The sequence below is a fragment of the Ornithorhynchus anatinus genome, chromosome X5 (assembly GCF_004115215.2).
Source record: "Ornithorhynchus anatinus isolate Pmale09 chromosome X5, mOrnAna1.pri.v4, whole genome shotgun sequence".
NCBI lineage: Eukaryota > Metazoa > Chordata > Mammalia > Monotremata > Ornithorhynchidae > Ornithorhynchus > Ornithorhynchus anatinus.
The window spans coordinates 44,599,556-44,622,968 of NC_041753.1; the positions used below are offsets into that span (position 1 = coordinate 44,599,556).

The 23,413-nt window shown below is 38.3% G+C and overlaps 1 protein-coding gene across 1 annotated transcript in view; it reads right to left on the reverse strand.

Annotated features, from left to right (window-relative positions):
* The window catches only part of CCDC171 (coiled-coil domain containing 171), a 141,231-nt gene that overhangs the window by 97,431 nt on the left and 20,387 nt on the right, over nucleotides 1–23,413 (reverse strand). The window contains 5 exon segments of the mRNA XM_039910752.1: nucleotides 623–790; nucleotides 3,227–3,427; nucleotides 4,835–4,924; nucleotides 6,674–6,780; nucleotides 14,973–15,075. Coding sequence (XP_039766686.1) covers nucleotides 623–790; nucleotides 3,227–3,427; nucleotides 4,835–4,924; nucleotides 6,674–6,780; nucleotides 14,973–15,075 — 669 coding nt within the window.

Consider the following 23,413-nt stretch of genomic DNA (forward strand, 5'->3'; position numbering starts at 1 on the left):
TATGTGTTTCTTTTGGAAAGACTATGATTTTGGAACTTATGAAATATCGAAGTACCCATAAAATTCTACTACTTTTCCCTTTCAAAAGTATTTGTTAGGTTATGAAAAATGGAATGGGTTTTATAATCCACAGTCTATTGCACTTCAGAAAACATGTCATAATCACATAATTACATTTTTTTAATTACTCTTTAACACATATTTCACAAGCAAATTATTTTGAGATTTTTGTAATTTGAATAACTGTATCTTGTTTCTATTTTATGCTAAAATAAAGAGTGGATTTATTAGTGTAAATGACTAAGTTCTTTGAATTGCTTCATCAGTAAGATTAATTTATTTTCTTTTAATTAGGTCCCTGTGGCTAATACTGGCTAGTAGTATTAGCATGTCCTGCACAGAAAGTGGAGCTTAGAGACTTCATACAGACTTCAGTCACATTTACATGCCCACAGCAATGGCATCAAACTGAGTTGTAGACAAGTCATAATTAATGGTATTGAATTATTAACACACAAATTCTTTTTGAAATAAGATGAATGTCAGACTCTCTTAATGATACTGTGATTTGGACAAATGTCACTGAATTTAATAAAGGTATCTGGTGCCCGAGGACAGTTACCTTCTCATTAGCCCTTTCGAGGTCTAAGATCAGGGCATCCGCATTCTCCTGCAAGATTGCACAAATCTCAGACCAGGAAAATAATTCCAGTTTGCCTTCTGGTTGTCTTTTTAACCCAGAGCCTGTTCCCAAATGCTGATATAAAGTATGAAGGGAAGTTAGTTTCTCCTGTGAGAAAAGAAGGAAATTAAGTCCAGTGTAAAAACACTCACAATTCCAACTATTCATATGGTGAGATGCATATTTTGAAAACTTAAAAAGGACACAATTGGCATGCTTGAAATTTCAACATATTATAGTTTTAAGAAAACTTATTAGATTGTGGAACGTAGGTTAATGTAGCCAGAATAGATGGACTTGCTTATGCCTTTTTATAATTATAAGTTATAATTTCATGTTTACATTAATCACAATACATCAGTATGTTGTCTTGCCTCAAACCAAAAGAAGCAAGTTATTTGCAAGGGAAAATAATGTTAGTTTACTCAGTTGAAAATAAATTAAAATGATTTTTTGATGGTATTTGTTAAGCACCTACTATGGACCAGGCACTGTATTAAGCACTGGGGTACATACGTAACAATCAGGTTGGACTTCGTTCTAGCAGTTTGTTTGTAAAGGTAATTTCTTCCCTTCTACAGTTTCGCTGAGACTAACTTCTTAATAATAATAATTATGGTATTTGTTAAGCACTTACTATAGGCCAAGAGCTGTTCTAAGAGCTGGAGTAGATACAAGGTAATCAGGTTGTCCCACATGGGGCTCACAGTCTTAATCCCCATTTTCCAGATGAGGTAACTAAAGCACAGAGAAGTTAAGCGGCTTGCCCAAGGTCACACAGTGACAAGTGGTGGAGCCAGGATTAGAATGCACCTCCTCTGACTCCCAAGCCCTTACTCTTTCCACTAAGCCATGTTGTTAAGGAAATGTGCCTAGGGCCCCTTAGGTTATCTGATGGAGAGAGATAGAGAAGGAGAGTCGTTTGGACCCCTCGAGTAAATACTACTCTTCTGTAGTCTTGGATGTAAGAATTACAGTATAAACAGTTAAATGATCATTAGTAATAGCAAAAACAGCACCTCCAAACTAGTAAGAAAAAAGTGTGACAGCAGAACAAAATGCCTTCCAACATATTCAGTTAGAAAGAACAAATGAAAATGTATATTCAACATAGGTCTCAGGTCACTTTCCAAGACCTGTTAACATGAAAAATTTCTTAGAAAAAAGAGAGAGAGAAAGTGGGGGGGTGGGGGGGAGAAACTAAACATCTGAATACATCACTCAAAAAAGCTTAAGTGGGAACTCCTGAGGTAAGTTTTCTTGCATCTATCAAAATGCTACATATCATTTTACTTCTTTCTTGGAGCTTAACTACTTTCCCAAATGCTTTCAAAATACTAAAAGTTAAAGATGGCTTTCTAACCAAAACTAAATCAAGAAACCATGAGAGAGTTCAGAAATATCATTCCTTTTGTACACAGCTAATGTTAGAAGTTTGTAGTTTCCAACTGTGATTAGTTGTTTTAAAATCTTACAAATATAAATAACCAAAAGCAATGAACAAGCAATAAAAATTTCACAAAAAAATCTTCAATTGATCAAGTGCTTCCTCAGTGATAATTCACTGTGTCGCCATTCTGTCCTTTTTGCTTGGGCTGTGATAAACCAAGCATGATAATCATCCATTTGGCGTGAAAAAGAAATCCCAAGACTCAAAATCAATTCACACATGTTGAACCCAACCACAATGCTGTAGACATGCTGACTTTACAATACAGTCAGGATTCCAGTTTCCTTTACTTTAATCATTATCTGATGTGTAGAACAATTCCAACTGCTTCATGTGGACACAATTTAAATCCCAGACTGTAAGAAGGGTGGAAAGAATGTTTCCTTTTTACTCAGTTGGCATTCGTGTTCATATTTGTTGGAGTAATGAGCTCAATATGCTGGACAACTCAGATAAAGTAATTCTGTGCTAGATTAGTCATGTACCTTATGTATAAAATTAAAATGCCTAGCAACCTCTCTATTTTGATAGGCAATGCCTGCATGAGATGAACAGGTTTTGAAATAATGTTAATGAAATAATTACTAAATACAGGATTTGAGAGCTATCAACTTGCAAGTCAACAATGGAAAAAACTATAATCTAGTGTCAAGGTAAAATAATTTGCATTTCCCATGATTTCTGGTTGGTATTTAACCTGGTAATTAACCCTCTGGACTATAAAGCTTATAAAGTTTCCAAATATAAAAATAAATACTTATAGTGAGCAAAATTAATACCACGGGATGGCTCCAAAAAAAAAACTGCCTCACTTGATACGTTTGGCTCTGAGAAACAGCCGAGGAAAATTAGCATTGAGAATGACAGAAGGGTTAAACGACTAAACATCTTTTCTTGCAAAATAAGACAACAAAGAACTAAGATAGGGACCAAATGTGCAGATATTACATGCATATTTCAAAATATGCAGCTTAACATGATCTCTGGAGAATATATCAGATAAAACTTAAAAGTAGCAATCTCATATATGTAAATGTATAAAGCAAAGATTAGATAGAGGCCTTTTTTGACAGTCGTCTTGTCTCTGGTAATACCTCAGCATCTTTATGGTAAGCTTTGGTAAGCTTCTGGATTTCGTTTTCAGATTCTGTGGTATGCATGTTCTCTTTATTGCAGCAGAGTAGCCCATCTTGTACTTCCACTTTTAAAGAGTCCACTAAAGCCCCCCTGTCTGCATACTTAGTGTGCAGCTCATTTAACTCTTTACTGGCATCAGCCAGGTTATCCTGTACTTCCTGCAAAATAAAAAGTGATTTCCAAAAAGTTAACTTTATTTAGCTCTGCAGCAGATGATTATTGCATGCAATTATATACATTTAGAGCAGTTTTAAAATATGCAAGAAGGAAAGTACCAGTGTTAAAACAGAATCTGCATGAGGAATCTGACATTTAATTAATACCCTTTCAGTAGCTTTTTATTCTCAACTCCTAAGAAAATAGAGCAGACCCTCCAGGATCACACCAGGTCATCTACCTTGCTTCTCCTCTCTCAGAGGCCCATGTTGTAATTGCTTTATTTGGGGACAAGGATAATAGCCTTTCACCCTTCCAAATTTAGCAACATCATTTTTTATACTCTCACTGGAATTAATAAGATTAGTTACTTGAAAATTAACAAATTATCAGGGTTTTTAATTTAAGATTAGGGTAATAATAATAGAGACATGATGCCATTCTTTATAAAAAATCCTAAGGATGCAATTATCTTATAATGTGGGAAAAAAATCCAATGTCTAATAAAAACAACCCTGGGTCGAGGATAAGAAAACTTGCTTTGTCTAATTTATATTGCTAAGAACCCACTTTAATATGAACCATAAAATTGCTTATAGCATTCATATGTTAAAATGTACCATGAATACTACATAGGGGTCAAATGCTAATTTAAAAAGCTGAAATTATAATAATGCAGAAAAATTGGGGATTGGGGAGAGTTTAATTTCACATTAGTCTAACAGTTTCTGTTGTTTTAAAAGGGAATTTGGAATTTACCAATTAAGCATAATCTGATAAACAATGATCCGCCGCAAAAAAGTGTGGCGGGGGAACATATTCCAAATCCCCATATGTTGATAGAATCATAATACTTGACAGCCATGACGAGCATGTTTAGGTCAGGGGTCAACAATGTTTCCTAGATAGTAAATGAGGAATGTATATTAAGAGATCCAGACACATCAATACTTGGAACTAACATTTTCATATACTAACCTCACCAAAATGTTCAATATAATGCTTGAAAAGATGAAATACTTTGACTATTCACATTTATTTTTGATATCTATGCCATATTTCTTATTTTCATGCAATTTTCCCAGTTGAAATTTATTACATTTCAGTTCCATTTAAAAACTAGATTGCACTTTAAGAATAGAGTACTTTTTTCCCCCAGCAACAAATAATTAATTCCAAGTTAATCTGCATATAACAAAGACAAATGTCTAAATCAAAACACATTGGTGGTGCACAAAATCCAACAAAGAGCACGGAAATACATTTCAAATAATATTAAAAGTTTAGCGATTAGAGATTAGCCTAACTTTTTTAAAAGAAGAAAAACAAAAAGCACTGAGTGGAAATTTTACTATGGCAAAATAATAACCTAAACATATCTCCAAAGAAAAAATTCAATAACATTATACCTTTAGTTTTTGATTTTGAAAATGTATCTTCTCTTTAGAAGACTCAAGTTCTTTAAATGTTTTTTCCAAAATAACTTTCATGTCATTTCTCTGACAAAACAGAAATGTAAGGAAATGTTTTCATTAGTAAGACAAACAAATGCAAAGCCTTGGTTTATCTTAAATACTTCATCATTAAACTAGAAGCTATTTAAAATACTCTTTCATTACCTAAATTCAAATCAAGTCAGTCTGAAAATTGTTTTATTGCTCCTAAGTAAGTTTTATCACAGAGCTTTGGGCTTAAAAACATTGTAGAAGCCAAAAACAACAGGGATATTATTATTATAGATTTTTATGGGAGGCCCCAGTTAAAGGCCTTCTTTTTTCCTGTAAACTTAAATAATCTTATTACTAAACTTGTCTAAGACAGAAGGTCAAAAGCAATGGCATCCACAAGGAAACAGAACTGCTCTTTCTATATGTCATGAGGGCATTCAGTGGTCTCTAGCTCCATATGACAACTTCAGGGTCAGTCACATGCTTTCCTACTGGGAAGGCTTGTGGCAGGTCATCAGTTGGTCCTGCACTGTTTGTGATTTATTTTCCTTGACAGTTCATTCTTCTTTCTGTCAGACTGCTCTTTTTGCTTTCTTTGCAGCCACCCCCTTGGTCTTCCCACTGCTGTCTCTGGCACTGTTTCACAACAAAGCACATTACTAAGCCAAAGCCTGCTGAGTCGACTTTTCAACTGTGCTAAAGATCATGTGACATTCATCCTCCCAAATAACAATTCACTGTGGGTAACATGTTCCTAGTTACTCTGTGGCTTCCAGACCCGGACCTTGGAAGAGTTCGGAAACTACTAACAGTTCTGCTTGCTTATATCACTGAGAGAGTGCTAGCAGAACTCTCCGATTAGAGAAATACATTTTTTCTTATGGTCACTTTCTTTTGTGCCTCTTGAATCCCCACATTAAGCAACTCTGCCTTTCCCCTGCTATCCTCTAAATAAACAAGAAAAAAAACCCTGCTTCTTTAAATTGCAAGTTAATGGCCATGCATTTTTTTCTCTCCAACAAAACATACAACCAGTAAGTGGGACATGAAAAGTGAAATCTAAACTCTACTGTTCCATTGCATATTATAAAATTATTGTGAACCATCTAATTCAATATGAGGTAACTAAACACTTCCATTTTTAAAGCAACAGATTGATCATTTGAAAGCCAATAATTTGCAATCCACATATTCAACAACTCGAATAAGATGAGAAATATAAATTTGAGATTTTTCAATCATCAAACTAGACCTAGCTTTCACCAGACAGGTGACCTGCCCACCTGCACCCATTTACTTAAAAAAAAAAAAAAACCTATATTCTCCACTCTGCGTGGGAACAGAAAAGATTTCTCTGGCTTTTATAAAGGCCATCTCAAATTTACAGTAAATTATTTCCCATTTCTAGTCAACCACTTGCTGAAAACAATGACATTTTTCGTCTAAATCTGTGTTGGCTTTTGCAACTATCATGAATGCCTGTGAAAATTCAAATACTATCTTACACCTCTTCATCACTTACTTGCTATTTTAGACTAAATTGATATGGTGGCTTCCACATTATGAAAAAAATAATTGGGAGTGCAAAAGTTCACAATAATATAGCTAAAGATTTACAGACATTTATAGGAGTCATAACTTCAGGGCAAGTTTAAAGAAAACACAATGACAGAGAATATTTCTTTCCAGTATCTGTGAAGCTGTCAATTCAGCACTCTTTTGACCTTAGCAACAAACAAGGAACATGTTCTGCTTCAGGCAGAAGGCTATATGTGTACAGCCAAAGAGTGCCAGTATTACCTCATTATAAGTATCTTCAAACTTGTTTTGGTAATCTGTCAAGGTACTTCTCAAAGTGTCAAGGACAGGAGAGAGCCTTGGAGCTTTATCTTTGTCCTTGTGGATGCCTAAAGAATGGTAGAAGAGGAGAATAAATTCCTTAAAAATCACAAAGATGAAATGTCAGTTAAACTGTAATAGAAACATTACAATTAGTTAGGGGGGCAGAGACCTTACAGTACGCCACAGAGCAAATTAATTCTTCAAGGCATAATGTTGTGCAGTAACATTTTTAATATTATACCTAAACAAATCAGTCAATGGTATTTATTAAGCACTAAGCAAATGGTCACAGAAAAGATGAAATAAACATATAAAGAAAAAATTATACTTTTCAGATATCCTGTCCTCAAGATTTCTTTTCTTATAAACCAGTGACTAATAAAGCTGCCATTCACCGAGTTTTTCCAATAGGATAATTAAACACTTGTTTCAAAGTGATATATCTGGAAGTTGTTTTATATGCATTGCATTTTTTTGGATTTCAAATTGTGGTCTAATTCTACTTAATTTACTCAAAAAATGATTTCTGAGCAAGCAGAGAATTTTATATTAATCTTAGAAAATTATTAAACCATTAAAATTCAGTTGAATTACAATTCCATATAAAAAAACCAAAAATACATATCTCATATCGTGAAAACTGATACTCATTATACAGGTGGGTACTTTAAAAACTATCAATTGAGGATTAAAAAAAATTTAGTTTAGTTGGCTTAATCATGATCATGTGGCCAAATGTAGTTTAAGATACTGCTTCTAATGAAGCAACCTCAGTTTAAAAAACTGCTTTGCATTTATTAACTAGTCATAGATGACAACTAAGCATGTGTTCTCATCCCTGTTTTGGAGTCAATGAAAATAGCGAGCTATTGGCATCAGATATTTTTCTTTAGTATAACTTAGAAAAGAAAGTCTAATGGCTATTTCTACAGAAACTACTTTCTTTATAATAAACATTTTTTCCCATACCTTCTACACTCAGTCCATTTCACCAACAAAAAAAAGACATGGTTTTAAAACACCCTAGATTGACTGTAGGGCTTTGGGCAATTTTCACTTTTGATTTTCAAATTACGACTGTCCTTGGTTAGTTTATAAATAAAAAATACAGAATATATATTTAGAGCAAGCATCAAGTTAAACCAAATCATTCCATAATTATGAACTGTGTCATATCAGAATATTTTCTGTATTCAACTGTGTTTTCATTTTATACAAAATATTTTGTTAATAAAATCATGGCTCTGAATATCATCTATTTCATTTATTTTGAATTAGGGTACTTAGTGAGCATAATACATCTTAGAATTCTGGGAACAAGAGCACAATATAATTTAAGCCAATCCATATACAATTGCATACCTAAGCTAATGAAATGCCATTCTATGCCCAGGGTCACATGTAACAAACGCCAGAGGAGCTGATTTCCTTTTTTGATCTGTAATACTATATTCTATTTTATGTGATTACTAGGTGCTGGATACACCTTATTCTTGAGAAGCCTTCCCTCTTCAGAACAACATCTCTTAGGCATTGGATTTTCAGTCAGACAAAAATCACACCAGGTCTTCTGGAACAAGGAACTCCAAGGGCCAACTTGAACAATAATACTACTTTGAATTTATATTGCACTTATTTATTTTTCAAAAGTGCTTATCACATTTTATCCTCACAACAGCTCTTTGGGGCAGGGAGGGGCTATTATTTTCCTGTTTAAAAATAAGGAAACCTATGAAAAGAGAGCTCAAGTGATTTCCTCAGTCACACAGCACATCAGTGGCAGAATCTCAGCTTCAATACCCAAATCTAGTTCTTTCCCCTAGGCTACACTCCCTCCTACCACAGTAGAAAGAAGAGGATGGATAATTGTCTTTTAGGCAATCATCAAAACTGTGGGTTGAGCAAGAAGGCACCACCCCCAAGACTGGCTTGATGAAAATGACTCTGATTAAAACACCACTTCCAGTAATGCAAGGAGAACATGGTCAACCCCTTCAAAGTGCCCCCAAAGAGAGGCCTCTCAAAACCAGTGGTATGACAGGCAGATCAATGTGGAAGCGATTCCCCAAAAAAAAAAAAGCCAGCAGCCGCATGGACTTGAGCTGCTACTGATGGCGCCCCCAGCCTCTTTCTTCACCAGATGGACTCATGACTCTACCAGAAGCCCGTCGCCCCCATCGCGACTCCCAGAGCTCAGCTCCAGGGATGACCGTGCAGCGGCAGCTGCGTGGACTTCAGCCACTGCTAACCATTCCCCAGGCCTCTTTCTCCACCACTCTCCCGGGTGCTTGCTGTGCCCATTGCATCTCCCCACCAGCTCTGCTCCCTATGCCCTGTGGACTTAAGATACAGCTAAGCATTTGCCACACCTCTTTCTCCACCAGATGACTATACGACTCCTGCCGGTGCCTTCCCATCCCCTCATCCTCCCCGCCACCCCACAGCCCTCAGGTCCCTCTCTACTGGACCGCCATGCTGACTCCCTGAGATCCCACACTAACTCCCCTCCACATCACCTCCATCTGACCGGCTTTCCACTATCCCAGCAAGAAAGAGAAAAGGAGCCATGGCACATCATCTCCACAAAACCTTAGTAAAGCTGTGGCAGCTGCTGCTGTCACAGTCACTGTGGCTGCAGTTGTGACTGTGGACTCTGAGCCACAAGGAGACTGAAATTCTACTCTTCCAGTCATGGTACCCTACTCATCTTTGATTTTTGTCTTTGTGCTGTCTTAGTGGTTTTTTTCATCTCTCAATCCCCTCTTCCCCTTGAGCCCCCCAAGGGGTAGGGACATGTTTAATTCTCAGCTGTAAATTCTTTCCCAGTGCTTAGTACAATGCACTGCCCACAGTAAGCCCGGCTCTGCCCGTTGCTTGCTGTGTGACCTCGGGTAAGTCATTTCACTTCTTTGTGCCTCAGTTTCTTCACATGCAAAATGGGGAATAAATACCTGTTCTCCCTCCTATTTAGGCTGTGAGTCCCATGTGGGACAGGGACTGTGCCCGACCTAATTAACTTGTTCCTACCCCAGTTTCTCCCTCTCAGGATGGCACCTGGAGAGTTTCCAGTACTCTACCAGCCTCAGCTATGGGCAGGAGAGTCAAGCAGAGGCATTCCCATTCCATTCCTAGCGTGGGCAGTGGCTAGCTAGTGGAAGGCAATATCTGCTACAAGTCAAAGCTCAATCATGCAGGGCAGCAGCGGCATGGGAGAGAGTCGAGGGAGGAGGCTAGAGTTTACTGCGTGGAAGAAGGCAATGGTAAACCACTTCTATATTTTTATGGAGAAAACTCTACTGATACACTGCCAGAACAATTGTATATGGAGAGTGGGGCGTTCTGGTTGAGATGCGTCCATGGAGTCGCTATGGGTCGGGGACGACTCGACAACATAAGACAAGACCCCAGCTTAGAAAAAGTAAGCACTACATTACTATTACTAAAACAACAAGCAAGACCAGTGAAGAGGTTGCCAAAGCTAATAATGACATCCAGGGCTATGGTAACTGCCAAAAAATATATTTATGGCTGTGAGACCTAGACCAAACCACAGAAGACATATCAACCTAGCTTCTACAGTAGTTTAGCTAGTATCACCTACAATTCCTACTCAACATAAAATGGCAGAACAAGATTACCAATAATGAGGCCCTGGAACACAGTCAGCTCAGCTGCACCAAGGCAATGCTCAGACTGTAAGTTCGTTTTGGGCAGGGAATGTGTCGGCTAATTCTGTTGTATCGTACTCTCCCAAGTGCTTATTACAGTGCTCTGAACATAGTAAGGCACTCAAGAAATACCACTGATAGATTGACTGAAGATATTACAGTGTATTGTGCAGGGCACCTGGTGCAGCATAGTCTAGTAGACCTAAACTCGACTATTGGCCCCTTGGGCAAGTCAAAACCTCCCTGAGCCTCAGTCTTGTCATCTGTAAAAAGGGAACAACTTTACCATTTGCTACCTCAGAAGGATGTTGTAAGGGTAAAGAGAAAAAACTGATATAGATATTCTTTGGAAAATAAAAGCATAAAAATTACCCCACCGAACTACATGGTCCAGGCGAATCTTTTCCTGAGATAGCCTGGATCTGGGAGACATGGCTCTGGAAGACTCATGCCAAATGGCAGGCACTCCTTCGGGAATCAAATTCAGAGCTTGCTCATTTATTTAAATGAGGTAGAATACAAAAATCTTTCATGAATAATAGGTGGATGAGTCACATGACAGTGGTATCAAATAGTGAATTTACTTTCTCTGTTGCTTCTACTTCCTGAATGAATAGCCGAAGCCAGGATGGTGAGGTCATCAAAATTTTCATTAATCATATCAATCCAAAAATGGTATTTATTGAGTGCTTACTGTGTGTAGAGCACTGTACTAAACGCTTGGGAGAGTATGATAAAACAGAGTTAGTAGACACGCTTCCTGCCCACAGTGAGCTTACAGTCACGGATCCTACTCGTAATGTAGATAAATCTCGAAGCAAGATTTATCTGGAAAAATATTTTGCTGGTCAATGTAGGTTCAAAGCTTTAATTGAAACTGTTTTCAAAGCATGGACATGAGACTGTGATTCATGACTCAGAAAAATAAGGGAAAAGTAAGAAGAAACCTAAATCCCCTGTGGAAGACAATAAAAATCCTTATTTTGGGGATTTCTGTACCATCCTACCATGATAAAAATTAATCATAAAAATAAAAAAGGCAGGAGCATGCTGAGAGGATGGCACCACCATGGACTATTATATTGTACTCTCCCAAGCACTTAATAGTCTTCTGCACACAGTTAATACTCAATTAATACAACTGATTGAATGATTGGTTGATTGATTGAAACAGCTGAGAGATGGAGACCTCTATAATTGTTGGAGTGCTGGGACAGAAGGGAAGACTTCTTAGGAGCTGAGGGATCATTACAGTTAACAGGTTACATCACCCTGACCTGAGACCTTACAACTGAAACTACATGGTCCACAACTAAAGCTAGAGGTTTACACTATTTAACTATTAGGAAATCCAAAGGCTCATATTAAAATAGTTATCTAAGTGATTGTACTGAGGTTATTTCATTCCTGCTCCCTTTTCTCCTCTCTCTTTTCATACAAGTATTTGAATATTGGGTGAAATCATAATTCTGGAGAAAATAAAAACCAGCTGGGTAAGTCACTTTGATTCTTACCTCTCCTCACTCCACATTTCTCTTTCTCCTCTTGAGTCCCATGTGAGACAGGGTCTGTGCCCAACCTGATTACCGTGTATCTACCCCAGCGCTTAGTACAATGCTTGGCACATAGTAAGTGCTTAAATACCACCATTCATTCTGTTTGTTGCAGTGGGAGTCACTCACCTGCTAGTAGGTCCTCAAACAACATTTGGACTGACCTCCAGTTCTTATTATAAATGTAAGTTTAAGAAAAAGGTTGTGGGGTGTCAGTTAAAAATAGAGAGGGTAAAGAAAGATATCATTAGTGGTTGAGTCCCAAATGGGAAAGGCAATGACCTACAAATCTCAAATTCATGGGATCATGCTGAGTCATTATAAAGTCTTTTCAGTGGAGTTCGGGCCAGGTACAAATAGTTCCCCAGCCTCTACAGACCATTTATTTTTTCCTCCTTGGATCAAAGTTGGGACCAAAACCAGCCATCCTGTATTTAGGACTCATTGTGGGCAGGGAATATGTCTGTTATATTGTACTCTCCCAAGCACTTAGTACAGTGCTCTGCACACAATAAGCACTCAATAAATACGACTGACTGACAGTAAGCTCTCAGATATGACTGACTGACTAAATGATAATATATGGAATCAGGAACTCCATGCAAGATCCAGTTGAAAATTGTATGTACACCCCAGTATCTAAGACAGAACCAAACTTCCAAGCCAGACAAGATCAATGTTGGGTTTTAATTAGAAATACAAACAGGAAAAGATCACAACAGAGAATGCTAAAGATAAGGTTTGTAAGTAATATTCACATTCTCTGAGGTTCATCAAGACTGCCAGAACCAACCTACGGACCTGATTAACAAGTCAGGTGCTTAGGTCAGGTGTTGCCTGAAAGTTTTGTTTGGGGAAAAACCAGGAAATAGGGTTTGTCTAAAATCACCCCCAAATTAAAATAATGACCAAAATGGCTTCCTTTTAAGCCCAGGTATAGCTTAGATAGAGAGAAAAACATTACTGCATAAAGATTACTTCTGGGTGGGTCTCCAAGCAGCAGGCAGATATCCCCTCTCAGTCAATAGGCAGCTGTCACACCCTCACTTCTCTCCACCTTGCTCTCAAGAGAGCTTGGCTATGCCCTCAGGGGCTTGGGGGGTGGCCTGCCGGGGGCTGAGGGAGTTGAATTTTCCCCTATTGACAGATAAGCCAATCCCCTCCCAAAATATTCCAAATGACCCCTGGGGGGCCTGGCCCTGTGACCTTGGCTCTCTAACATACAGTAAGTCCCCTGGACTGTTGGGATTACCCTCCCAGCAACCCACATGGCAACCAAACAATTGTGGTAACATCTCGTGAAAGTGAGCCTAGGCCCACTTCCAGTTTAGCCTAGGCTCACTTCTGGTCCAGCTTATCACTCACACATTGTGTGGTCCAAAGGAAGAGCCACAGTCAGTTAGTACCAGGATTTCTGATCATACAGAATAATTTAACTGTACAGAGATGAGTAATAGATACACAGATATGTTGGGAAATAAGAATGAGATCATTTTTTTTCGATTATGAAACGCCACATTTGAAAGTGTGGGTGATCAACCAGGGTCAACTTGGTCTTCAAGCTGTATGGCATCACTGAGTTATTAAATGTTGGGAAATTATTACAGCCACATCCCTTCATTATACAACATAATGGCATGTTGACAAGAAAGCTATATGGTTCCAAAAAAAGTCTTGATATAAAAATTGTGGCAGATTGGACATTGATCTAGACATTAAGCATCAGCTAAAAAGGCAAGTATGCACATACTATCCATATACTTCTGTAAACTAACTAGTAAAACCTTTTTATTCTATTAGCTCTGATTTTTTAATTAGATCACATATAAGGCAAACTAGAAATATGAGAAGTAAACTATACTTGTAGTTCAGCAAAATAGAAATATGAAAAGTAAACTTCACTTCTACTTGATATAAAAGTCTTGATATAAAAATTGTGGCAGATTGGACATTGATCTAGACATTAAGCATCAGCTAAAAAGGCAAGTATGCACATACTATCCATATACTTCTGTAAACTAACTAGTAAAACCTTTTTATTCTATTAGCTCTGATTTTTTAATTAGATCACATATAAGGCAAACTAGAAATATGAGAAGTAAACTATACTTGTAGTTCAGCAAAATAGAAATATGAAAAGTAAACTTCACTTCTACTTTAGATCCAAGAAATCACAATTTAAAATGTAGGTGTAAATTTATTTTAAAAAAGCAAAAACCAAAAATGGACAAGTCACTAAAACAATACATTGTAGTGTCATCTCCTGAAAAATATGGAGAAAGCAAAGGTAAAATGGCAGGACTATAGAAAATGGACTAATAGGTGTTTTAAAATGTTACAGTAGAGTTACCATACCATATTTGATATATTCTTGTAAGTAATAGTGTTACACACCTGTTTCACTTTTGATAAGATAATTGTACATTTTTCCCCCATTCATACAATTCCTTGGTCAGTAGATGATAACAGAATTATTTTAGCATACTAAATATAATAAAGTAATTCTAATGTCACTTTGCCATACTTACATGGAGAGCACATGAATGTAAATGTGTGAAATGAATATGACAATTGACTAGAAAGCAGTAGTGTTGAACATGCAGTGTGTTATAGCCTGTGTCCTACATAACCTTTTTTTCTTTTTTTTATTTTTTTGGAATAAGTGACCTTTAAGTTGCTGAAGGTTGCTTCAGAATTTGGCTCAGTTCAATCAAAACATCTGTTCCCCTTGCAGGTATACTGTAAGGACTTTTTTCTCAGTTGGATTCAAAGCACAGCAAGTGAGCCCTTTTCTGCCTGATCATAAAGATCCCAGCACTTGTAAATCAAGTTCTGGGCTGACAACAGTAGGTCCACACTCCGTCACCCTTTCTCAGCCAGCTAGGCCAACTGACTGCTGTGAGAACTGCTCTTACCATGTCATCAAATCAAAACATGTTGAGAAGAGAGACTGCAAGAGGCATCTGCAGAATTCCCACAATGTAGTGACTTTGGAACATTGACAGATGCATCTGTCATTTTATACCTTCAACTAACCTGATGTCCGCTCAGTCGACCCAGGAAACATGTCCAAGATTAATACCAGTTCTTTCGCATCATTTTCACATGTCTCTAATAGGTCGGTCTGGTGTCTCTTAGACTTTTTATTATTTGATAGGAGAGAGAAAAATAGGAAATATCACAAAACTGTAAAGTTATATGGTTTAAAAAAAGAGGGTTTCGAACACTTTTGAGCCAGTGGATTTTTAAAGTAAATACGGACACTTGGGACACCTTGGCCAAGGATCACTCCAACTGGAGAGGTAAGATAACATAAGAAGTCAGCTTTTTGAAGCATTATGACCTCAAAGGGAGATTAGGAAAAAAGAGCAGCAAGAATTAGGGACCTTGCCTCCCTCTTCCATGAAAATGTGTGCCCAAGTTAAAAGCAACCTTGTGTACCTGGAAACCAATCTTATTAGTCTCAAGGAAACTCATAAATAAACTTCATGGAATCAAAAATCATTTTCATCACCAAGAGATTGGTGCTTATGTCATTTTTAAAAGCCTAAGCAAATGGCTAATAAAGTGTAGGAGACATTTTGGATGCATCGAGATCTTGGAAGTAGCATTTACTTATTACATCATTGTCCAACGGCCAAACCTGAGGGATACTGATATTTCTGCTACAACCTTTGTGGGGACAAATTCTGGACTGACAGACACCTGACACATGCCAAACTTCCACAAACCATAAAGTCAGTGCATCTCGAAGGGGTAGCCAAACCATCCAGAAGACCAAATGACCATCTCCTACAGAAGAAATATGCATATGAGAAATTTTAAAAAAAAAAGTCAAAGCAGCCCTATTGGAACTCATCCTACTGTGAGTAATTAATGGGAATCTCTATGAGATACTCTCTCAGGCAGACTAAGGTTCTAAGAGCTGTCAGAAGGAAATACCAGGACTGGTGCGATGAGAATGACTCTGAGATTGGAAAGTTCCTTGTAGACCAAAGCATTATTCATTCGTTTACTCAATCGTATTTATTGAGAGCTTACTGTGTGCAAAGTATTATACTAAGCACTTGGGAGAGTACAATATAACATAAACAGACACATCCCCTGCCCACTTTGCTTACAACACTGCCTTGCAGATCCTCACATCCCCAATGAATGGGACATTTATCATCTCTATACCATGGAATACAGAACCAACTAAGAAGCCCATGAGAAAAGTTCTAAGATGTTAAGTCTGAAGAGCCATAAAACTAAACAGACAGAAACCCCACCAGGGTCTTCTCTGCATCCCTAAATCATTTTTATGGTGGCTCCATATGCCCCATACAGCACCATGAAGACCACCCTCATTACAGACAAAAAGGGATGACACAACAAACACTCCAATGATCTCAACAACACACTTTTTCTACCATCAAGGGTGATGCCCTCTGAAGAATAATTTGCCAACTTGGTGAAGACATGCTTTTCGCCGCAACACTTAATGAAAGCAACTCCAAAGTCAACATCAGGAGAAATAGAGAACAACCAAATTGAATGGTATATGTATCAAGATCCACAAGCTGGGAAAGGATGGGCTGCTTAGTAATCTGTACAGGCTCTTCTTCAACATCTAGAATGCTAAGGAAATGCCACAGGATTTCAAAGATGCTTGCATTATCGTCACCATCAAGAAGTAGCACAGCTAGTTGGAAGAGCATGGACCTGGAAGACAGAGGTCCAGGGTTCTAATTCTGACTCTGCCATTTGCCTGCTGTGTGACCTTGGGCAACTCATTTAAGTTCTTTGTGCTTCAGTTTTCTCAACTGTAAAATGGGGATTAAATACCTGTTCTCCCTACCCCTAAGACTGTGAGTCCTATGTGGGACAGGGACTGTGTCCCATCTGCTTATACTGCCTCTACCCCAGCAATGAGTACAGTGCTTTGAACATAGTAAATGCTTAACAAATGCCACAGTTATTATAACTGTTCAAGAAGAAAGAAGAGCAGACTGTAAAAACCAATATAATAATTATCATTTTATTTGTTAAGCACTTACTATGTGCCAAGCACTGTTCTAAATGCAGGGATAGATATATACAATATAATCAGGTTGTCCCAGAGTCTTCATCCCCATTTGACAGATGAGGTAACTGAGGCAGAGAGAAGTTTAGTGGCTTGCCCAAGGTCAAACAGCAGACAAGTGGCAGAGCTGCGATTAGAACCCACATCCTCTGACTCCCAAGCCCCTGCTCTTTCCACCAAGCCATGCTGCTTCTCTATCTCACCACTCTCCAGTGATGTTATTTATTGAGTGTCCACTGGTTGCAATGCACAGTAATATGTGCTAGGGAAAATACAACAGAAGCACAAGACACATTCCCTACACGCAAGGAGCTTATATTCTTCTTTCTGAACCAACAGTTGGACACCACCATTACACATTCACTCCCAAAATCTTCCTGCAGCTTCCAACCACAGTGGAGCACAGCAGAAAATTTAGGAAAGTATAGGAGACAAAAATCAAGAGCATTTTATATCATCAGTCAACCTAGGCTCTACAACAACATGGTTGGCTTCATCAGAAATGCAGGTAAAATGATATTTTTCCATCATTAAAAGAATATGTACGAGGCCTATATTGTTCTATCTTTTCTACGTAGCCACAGTAGAGGACCAAAAACTAATCCAGAAGCTGTTATCAGAATACGATTTCAGTTCTCTGGAAAATTTTTTAATCACTCAATACAGGAATTCCTGTATGCTGATTTCAATCAAGGATGGAGAAGGTCTGTTTTACCAGAAGCTTTGAATGGAATGAGAACCAGAAGGCGAAAGTAGCACCAGGTGCCACTAACTTCAAACATGACAACACAAGGGATGGTTTTTCTGGGCACACAACATGGCCAGGGCTGTGGTCCTGAAATGGCCTTTTTCAGTCTCTTTCTCTCTCTCACACACACACACTCTCTCTTTCTCTCTCTCTCTCTCTCTCTCTCTTTCACATAGGTGAATTTACCATCACTGGTTATTAAGACAGGTAATTACAGCATCCAACTTTGTTAATGGTTGAAATGTAAGGGTAGAGGCTTACCTTAATTGATACATTGCAACCAATCAATCAATGATATTTATTAAGCACTTAGTGTGTGCAGAGCACTGTACTAAGCATAGGGGAGAGTACAATATAACAGAGTTGATAGACACATTCCCTGCCCACAATGAGCTTACAGTCTAGAGGAGGGGGCAGGCAGTCTACTATTGTGTGCAACACTTGGGAGCGTGGAATAAATAGGAGACACAGCCTCAAGTGCCACTTACCTTTCTCTTCCTCCCTCCCACCTCTTTTTCATTTCCCCTTCTTTCTCCTGATTTACTTATTGCTCTACCTAAATCCCCACTTAACTCCTCCTATATTTTGGGATTACAAAAAATGATATAAAAACTTAATGCTAGTATAATACTTTTTGTAGCATTAACATTGTTAAGGATAAAAAATAATGTAATTGTTGATAAAATATAAAAGATGAAGATAACTGTGGTATTTGTTAAGTACCTACTATGTACCTACCTCTGTGCTAAGCACTGGGGTAGACACAGTATGATCAGAACACAGTCCCTGTCCCACATGGGGCTCACAGTCTAAGGTGGGGAAGAGGATGGGTATTTAATCTCCATTTTACAGATGAAGAAACCGAGGCACAGAAAAGTTAGGTGGCTCGTAAAAAGTCATGCTGTAGGCAAGTAGCCAAGTTGATATTGGAACCCAGGCCTCCTGATTTCCCGGGCCTGAGCTCTTTCCATTATGCCATGCTGCTTCTCTCCTCTTCAAGCATTTACCATTTGGCTACTCCATCACAATATAAGTGTCCTTGGATGAAGCCCCTGGATAGCCACTGGTGGCCAGATTGCTCCATCCAAGGACTCTCGTACTGGCCGTATAATTCTATAACATAGTCTAACAACCCCCAATAGGCATTAGAACATTCTGTTGCACAGAAAACAGTAAAAGTGCAAGCCAAAGCTGCCTCAGAGCCCAGAATCTCCCTTACTGAGATTTTCCAGCCATGCTAACATGCCCAGCATGTATTACTGTAGTTTACACTAAGGCAAAAGGTAGCAGGCTAATTCATCACCCAAGAGTTGCACCAATTGTCAGTTTATTTTACATGCCTTTTCCAAATTTGCTTTGTCCCACTGAGGATGAGACTATTCAAAGCATAGGAAAACTGGCCAAATGTGAAGGTATGCCTTAGCTCCAACATTTGAGGAAAGCAATCCTGCAGTAAAAGCAATTTACAAATGGTAAGGCATCTAAATCTGATGGCATTCCTGTAGAAATCTACAAGAAAGAAAGAGGCCCTAATGCTTAGCTCTATCAAGAAGTTCTTCCTCAATTTATGAAATACTGAAGAAATGCTACAAGATTTCCCACCCTCAAAATTATCATAAAGCACTGGACTGGGGGGTCAGGAAACCTGGATTCCAATTCTGACTCCACCACTTGCCTGTTGTGTGACCTTGGGCAAGTCATTTAACTTCTCTGTGCTTCATTTTCATCATCTGCAAAATGGGAATTAAATACCTGTTTTCCCTCCCCCTTAGACCGTGAATCTCATGAGGGACAGGGACTGCCTTCTGAGATCTGATTGCATTGTATCTAGCACCAGTGCTTAGCACACAGTGAGCACTTAGCAAATGCAGTTATTTCTTATTCATTAGCTAAATCCATTTATACTTATACCTGTTAAGCGTTTACTATGTGCCAACCACTGTTCTAAACGCTGCAATACTGAGTACCTAATATTGAGTATCTAATGTGTGTGGAGCATTATATTTAGCACTTGGGGCCAGAGAACAGATGTTGAAGATGTGATGATTCATGACCTAGCGAAGCTTCCAATCTAATGAAGAAGGCCAATGGACAAGAATAACCAAATATACAATAGATAAAAGGGTAAGAGAATAGAGAAGAAAAAACAAAGCAATTCAATAAGTAGATAGCTAATAACAGATATATACATTCGTCCCATAAACTATAAGGTCGTCATGGTCAGGTAATGTGTCTCCCGAAGCTTAGTACAGTGCTCTGCACACAGTAAGTGCTTAATAAATATGATTGAATGAATGAATGAGTGCTAAAGTAGTTGATTGAGTGGCATGATCAGGAAGGTGGGAGGATCAGTCAGGGAAAACCTCTAGGAGTAGTTTAAGGTGGGGAGAGATGGAATCCCAAGTAGAGGGAAGGTATGAGCAATGGATCAAAGATGACAGCATTGCTAGGGAGGCACAGTTAAACTATAGTTCCAGTAAGAAAGGTGAGAGAGCTGGCAGAAATGACCAGGATATCTCACTGCTTTTCATGGCAAGTATTCCTGGATTGGAAACCTCTTGAGGGACAGGGTCTGTGTCTGATTTCCTCCGGTATACTCTTTCCCAGCGCTTAGTGCAGTCCTCTACACACAGTAAGAACTTAATAAATACTATTACTACTATTATTTTTACCCAGAAGTCTTCAGGATAGGCTACTGTGAAATACACCTTATCTGAATCTCACATTTCAGACCAAAATTCAGCACGAGACATGATTTTTGCAGGAAGTTGGAAACAGAAGTAGTGCGGGTAAAATACCAAGACATAATATACTCTATTATTTCCCCTATCTCTAATCTAGTTTAAAATCTGTCCTCCCCCTGTAGACTGAGAACTTCCTGAGGGCAGGTATCATCTCTACCAACTCTGTTGCATAGCAGTCTCCCAAGAGTTTAGCACAGTGCTCTGCTCAAGATAAGCACTCAATAAATAAATACCACTGATTGATTGATTGGAGACCTAACTGAAAAGCCTAAACAAAATACTTCTATAACAACTTGGAGATCCAGCATAGTCCCATGAGAAATATAAATGTCATTTGATAAAACACTTAGTGCCATTTGAATAGTCGATAAAGAACAGAAGAAAAAAGATGTCTAACAGTTGTACAACAAACAACTATGGAGATGTATAAGACTTACTCCCTCTCATGATGAGTAAAAACTAGCTTCTACTTGAACTTTTTAAAAGGAAATTGGGGACATTTTTCTGAAGCATAATCTTTCATATAGGAATTGCTAATTACTACTAATAAATACTGAACTAAGAAGGAAAAACACCAAAGAAAATGTTCACTGGGCTAGTGAACAACTAAGCCTTGAAGCAGCGTGGCTTAGGGGAAAGAGAATGAGTCTGGAAGTCAGAGGACCTGGGTTCTAATCCCAGATCTCCTACTTGCCTACTGTGTGAACTTGGGCAAATCACTTCTCTGTGCCTCCTCTAGAGTCCATGCCACTAGTTCATTTCAGGTGAGTATATTATGTCACAGTCATCAAATAAACTGATGTCTACAGTGATGTGTGATTGGTTACAAAGAAAAAAAGAGAAAAAAGATACAGACAGTTCTAAGATAATGGCTGCTTTCACTATGAATTTTAGATAAAAATGCCACAACAACTTTGGGTAAAGTTCTTCTCGCAGTACGTCTCTCCCTCTCTCTCTGGATTGGAGGTGACAGTCTGGGGAAGAAAAGATTGTGTGCATTGCACACAGAATCAAATACAGGGTATTAAAACATGAGTTTTCCTAATTGTGTGGTTCTTCAAGAACACAACTCCCAAATTATAGGGAGAACCAATTGCCCATATACACTGCCATTTGCAAAACTGAATTCCTTGAGAAGCAAAATATATCTTGAGCAAAAGCTCTAAGAGCCACAGAATTCCCTTTTCAATAATAGCATTTCCTGGAACTCAAATGGTGAAGATCACTGAGCAACAGAAAAATATCTCCCAGAAAGTAATGGGCTTAAGAAGAATACTTCATTGATGAAAGCACAAAGAAAGTTCTAATAAGACTAATTTGAAACTAATAGTTCCCATGTTTAAGAAAGTGAATATAAAAACTCTCTGTAATCTGAAAAGACCCAATTGGGTCTGTTGAGTCTCTGGTGTATGCTAGTACATATGAAAACTATGGGGCTTAACAGAAATTCAATGGTATCTAGAGTTTTATTAAATTGTTATTAAATTCATAGATTTTTAAATATAATTATTAGCATGGTATTGTTTTTTAAAACCACTTCTACAAGTGAAATCCAATTGTGAGAATGTGGAACAAAATTCTAGTCTGGTAGGGTAGCTTGAAGCCTAAAAGATTAGTTCACTTTCTGTGATGCTGTTAATTGTAAAGTGGTTAAAAGTTCCAAATACATTTGATCCTATTAATTATATTTTTCAAATGCATTTTCTTAGAATTAATTTAATGAATTTCTTTTTAAATAGAATTGAATTTAGATTCTACGTTATGCAGTGTTTATATTACTTCGGTGCCTTCTAGCGGCTCAACAAAACTCGATTAGGTTTCTCAGACATTGTAGGTTTTTATATTCCTTTTTCTAAAAGCAGGGGACCTATCATTTTGAAATTAGTTTTATTAACATTCTCTTTCTGCATGTTTCACAAGCATGTAGAGGCCCTAATACACACTGCATTTGTTTATTCATTCACTTGTGCCTGTTATTAATACCTCTTTCTCACTGCTAATTGGAGAATATTTGTCAATTAATGCCTAATGTCTCCTCATTAGTTTGCAAGACCACTGAAGGCAGGGAATGCATCTTTTCTTTCCTTCAAAACTGACACCACCACCATCCTCCCTGTTTCTGAAGCCTTCAACCTGGTCATTATCAGTGATTCCTCCTTCTTTCAACTCTCATATTCGGTCTGTTGCTAAATCCTGTCAATTTTTCCTCCACAACCCTTCTTGGATCTGTCCTTTCTTCTCCAACCAAATGGCCACCACCTCAGTTCTGGGGCTTTTCATGCCCTGGCTTGATTACTCCATCAGCCTCCTCTCTGGTCTCCCTGCCTCCAACCACTCCCTTTTCCTGTCTATCCTTCCCTCTGTGGCTCAGGTCATCTTTCCAAACATCATTCTGAATATGTTTCTGTAAAAAACCTCTATTTCATTCAATCGTATTTATTGAGTGCTTACTGTTTGTTACCTAGTTGACTCCACATCAAGTAGAAACTCCTGGCCATCGGCTTTAAGGCATTCCATCAGTTCTGTCACTCTCACCTATCCACTTTCTTCTCCTATTGTACTCCAACTCACACGCTCTGTTCCTCTCAATCTCATCACCTCACGATGGCCCCATTGTCCACCCTCCTGCCTCCGACCCCTCACCTACCCCTTTCCTTCAGCCCCTCTAGACCGTAAGCTCATTGTGGGCAGAGATGTCACTGTTTATTCTTATATTGTACTTTCCCAAGTGCCTAGTACAGTGCTCTGCACAACTGTAAGCACTCAATAAATACAATTGAATGAATGCCTGAAAATTCCTCTCCCTTAAAATCCACCAGACCAAAATTCTCTCATCTCCTAAACCCTTGGTAAACCGTCTCCTCCAGAAGGTTTTCTTCCTTTCAGGTCACACCCTCCAAACTCTCATCTTATGACTTTT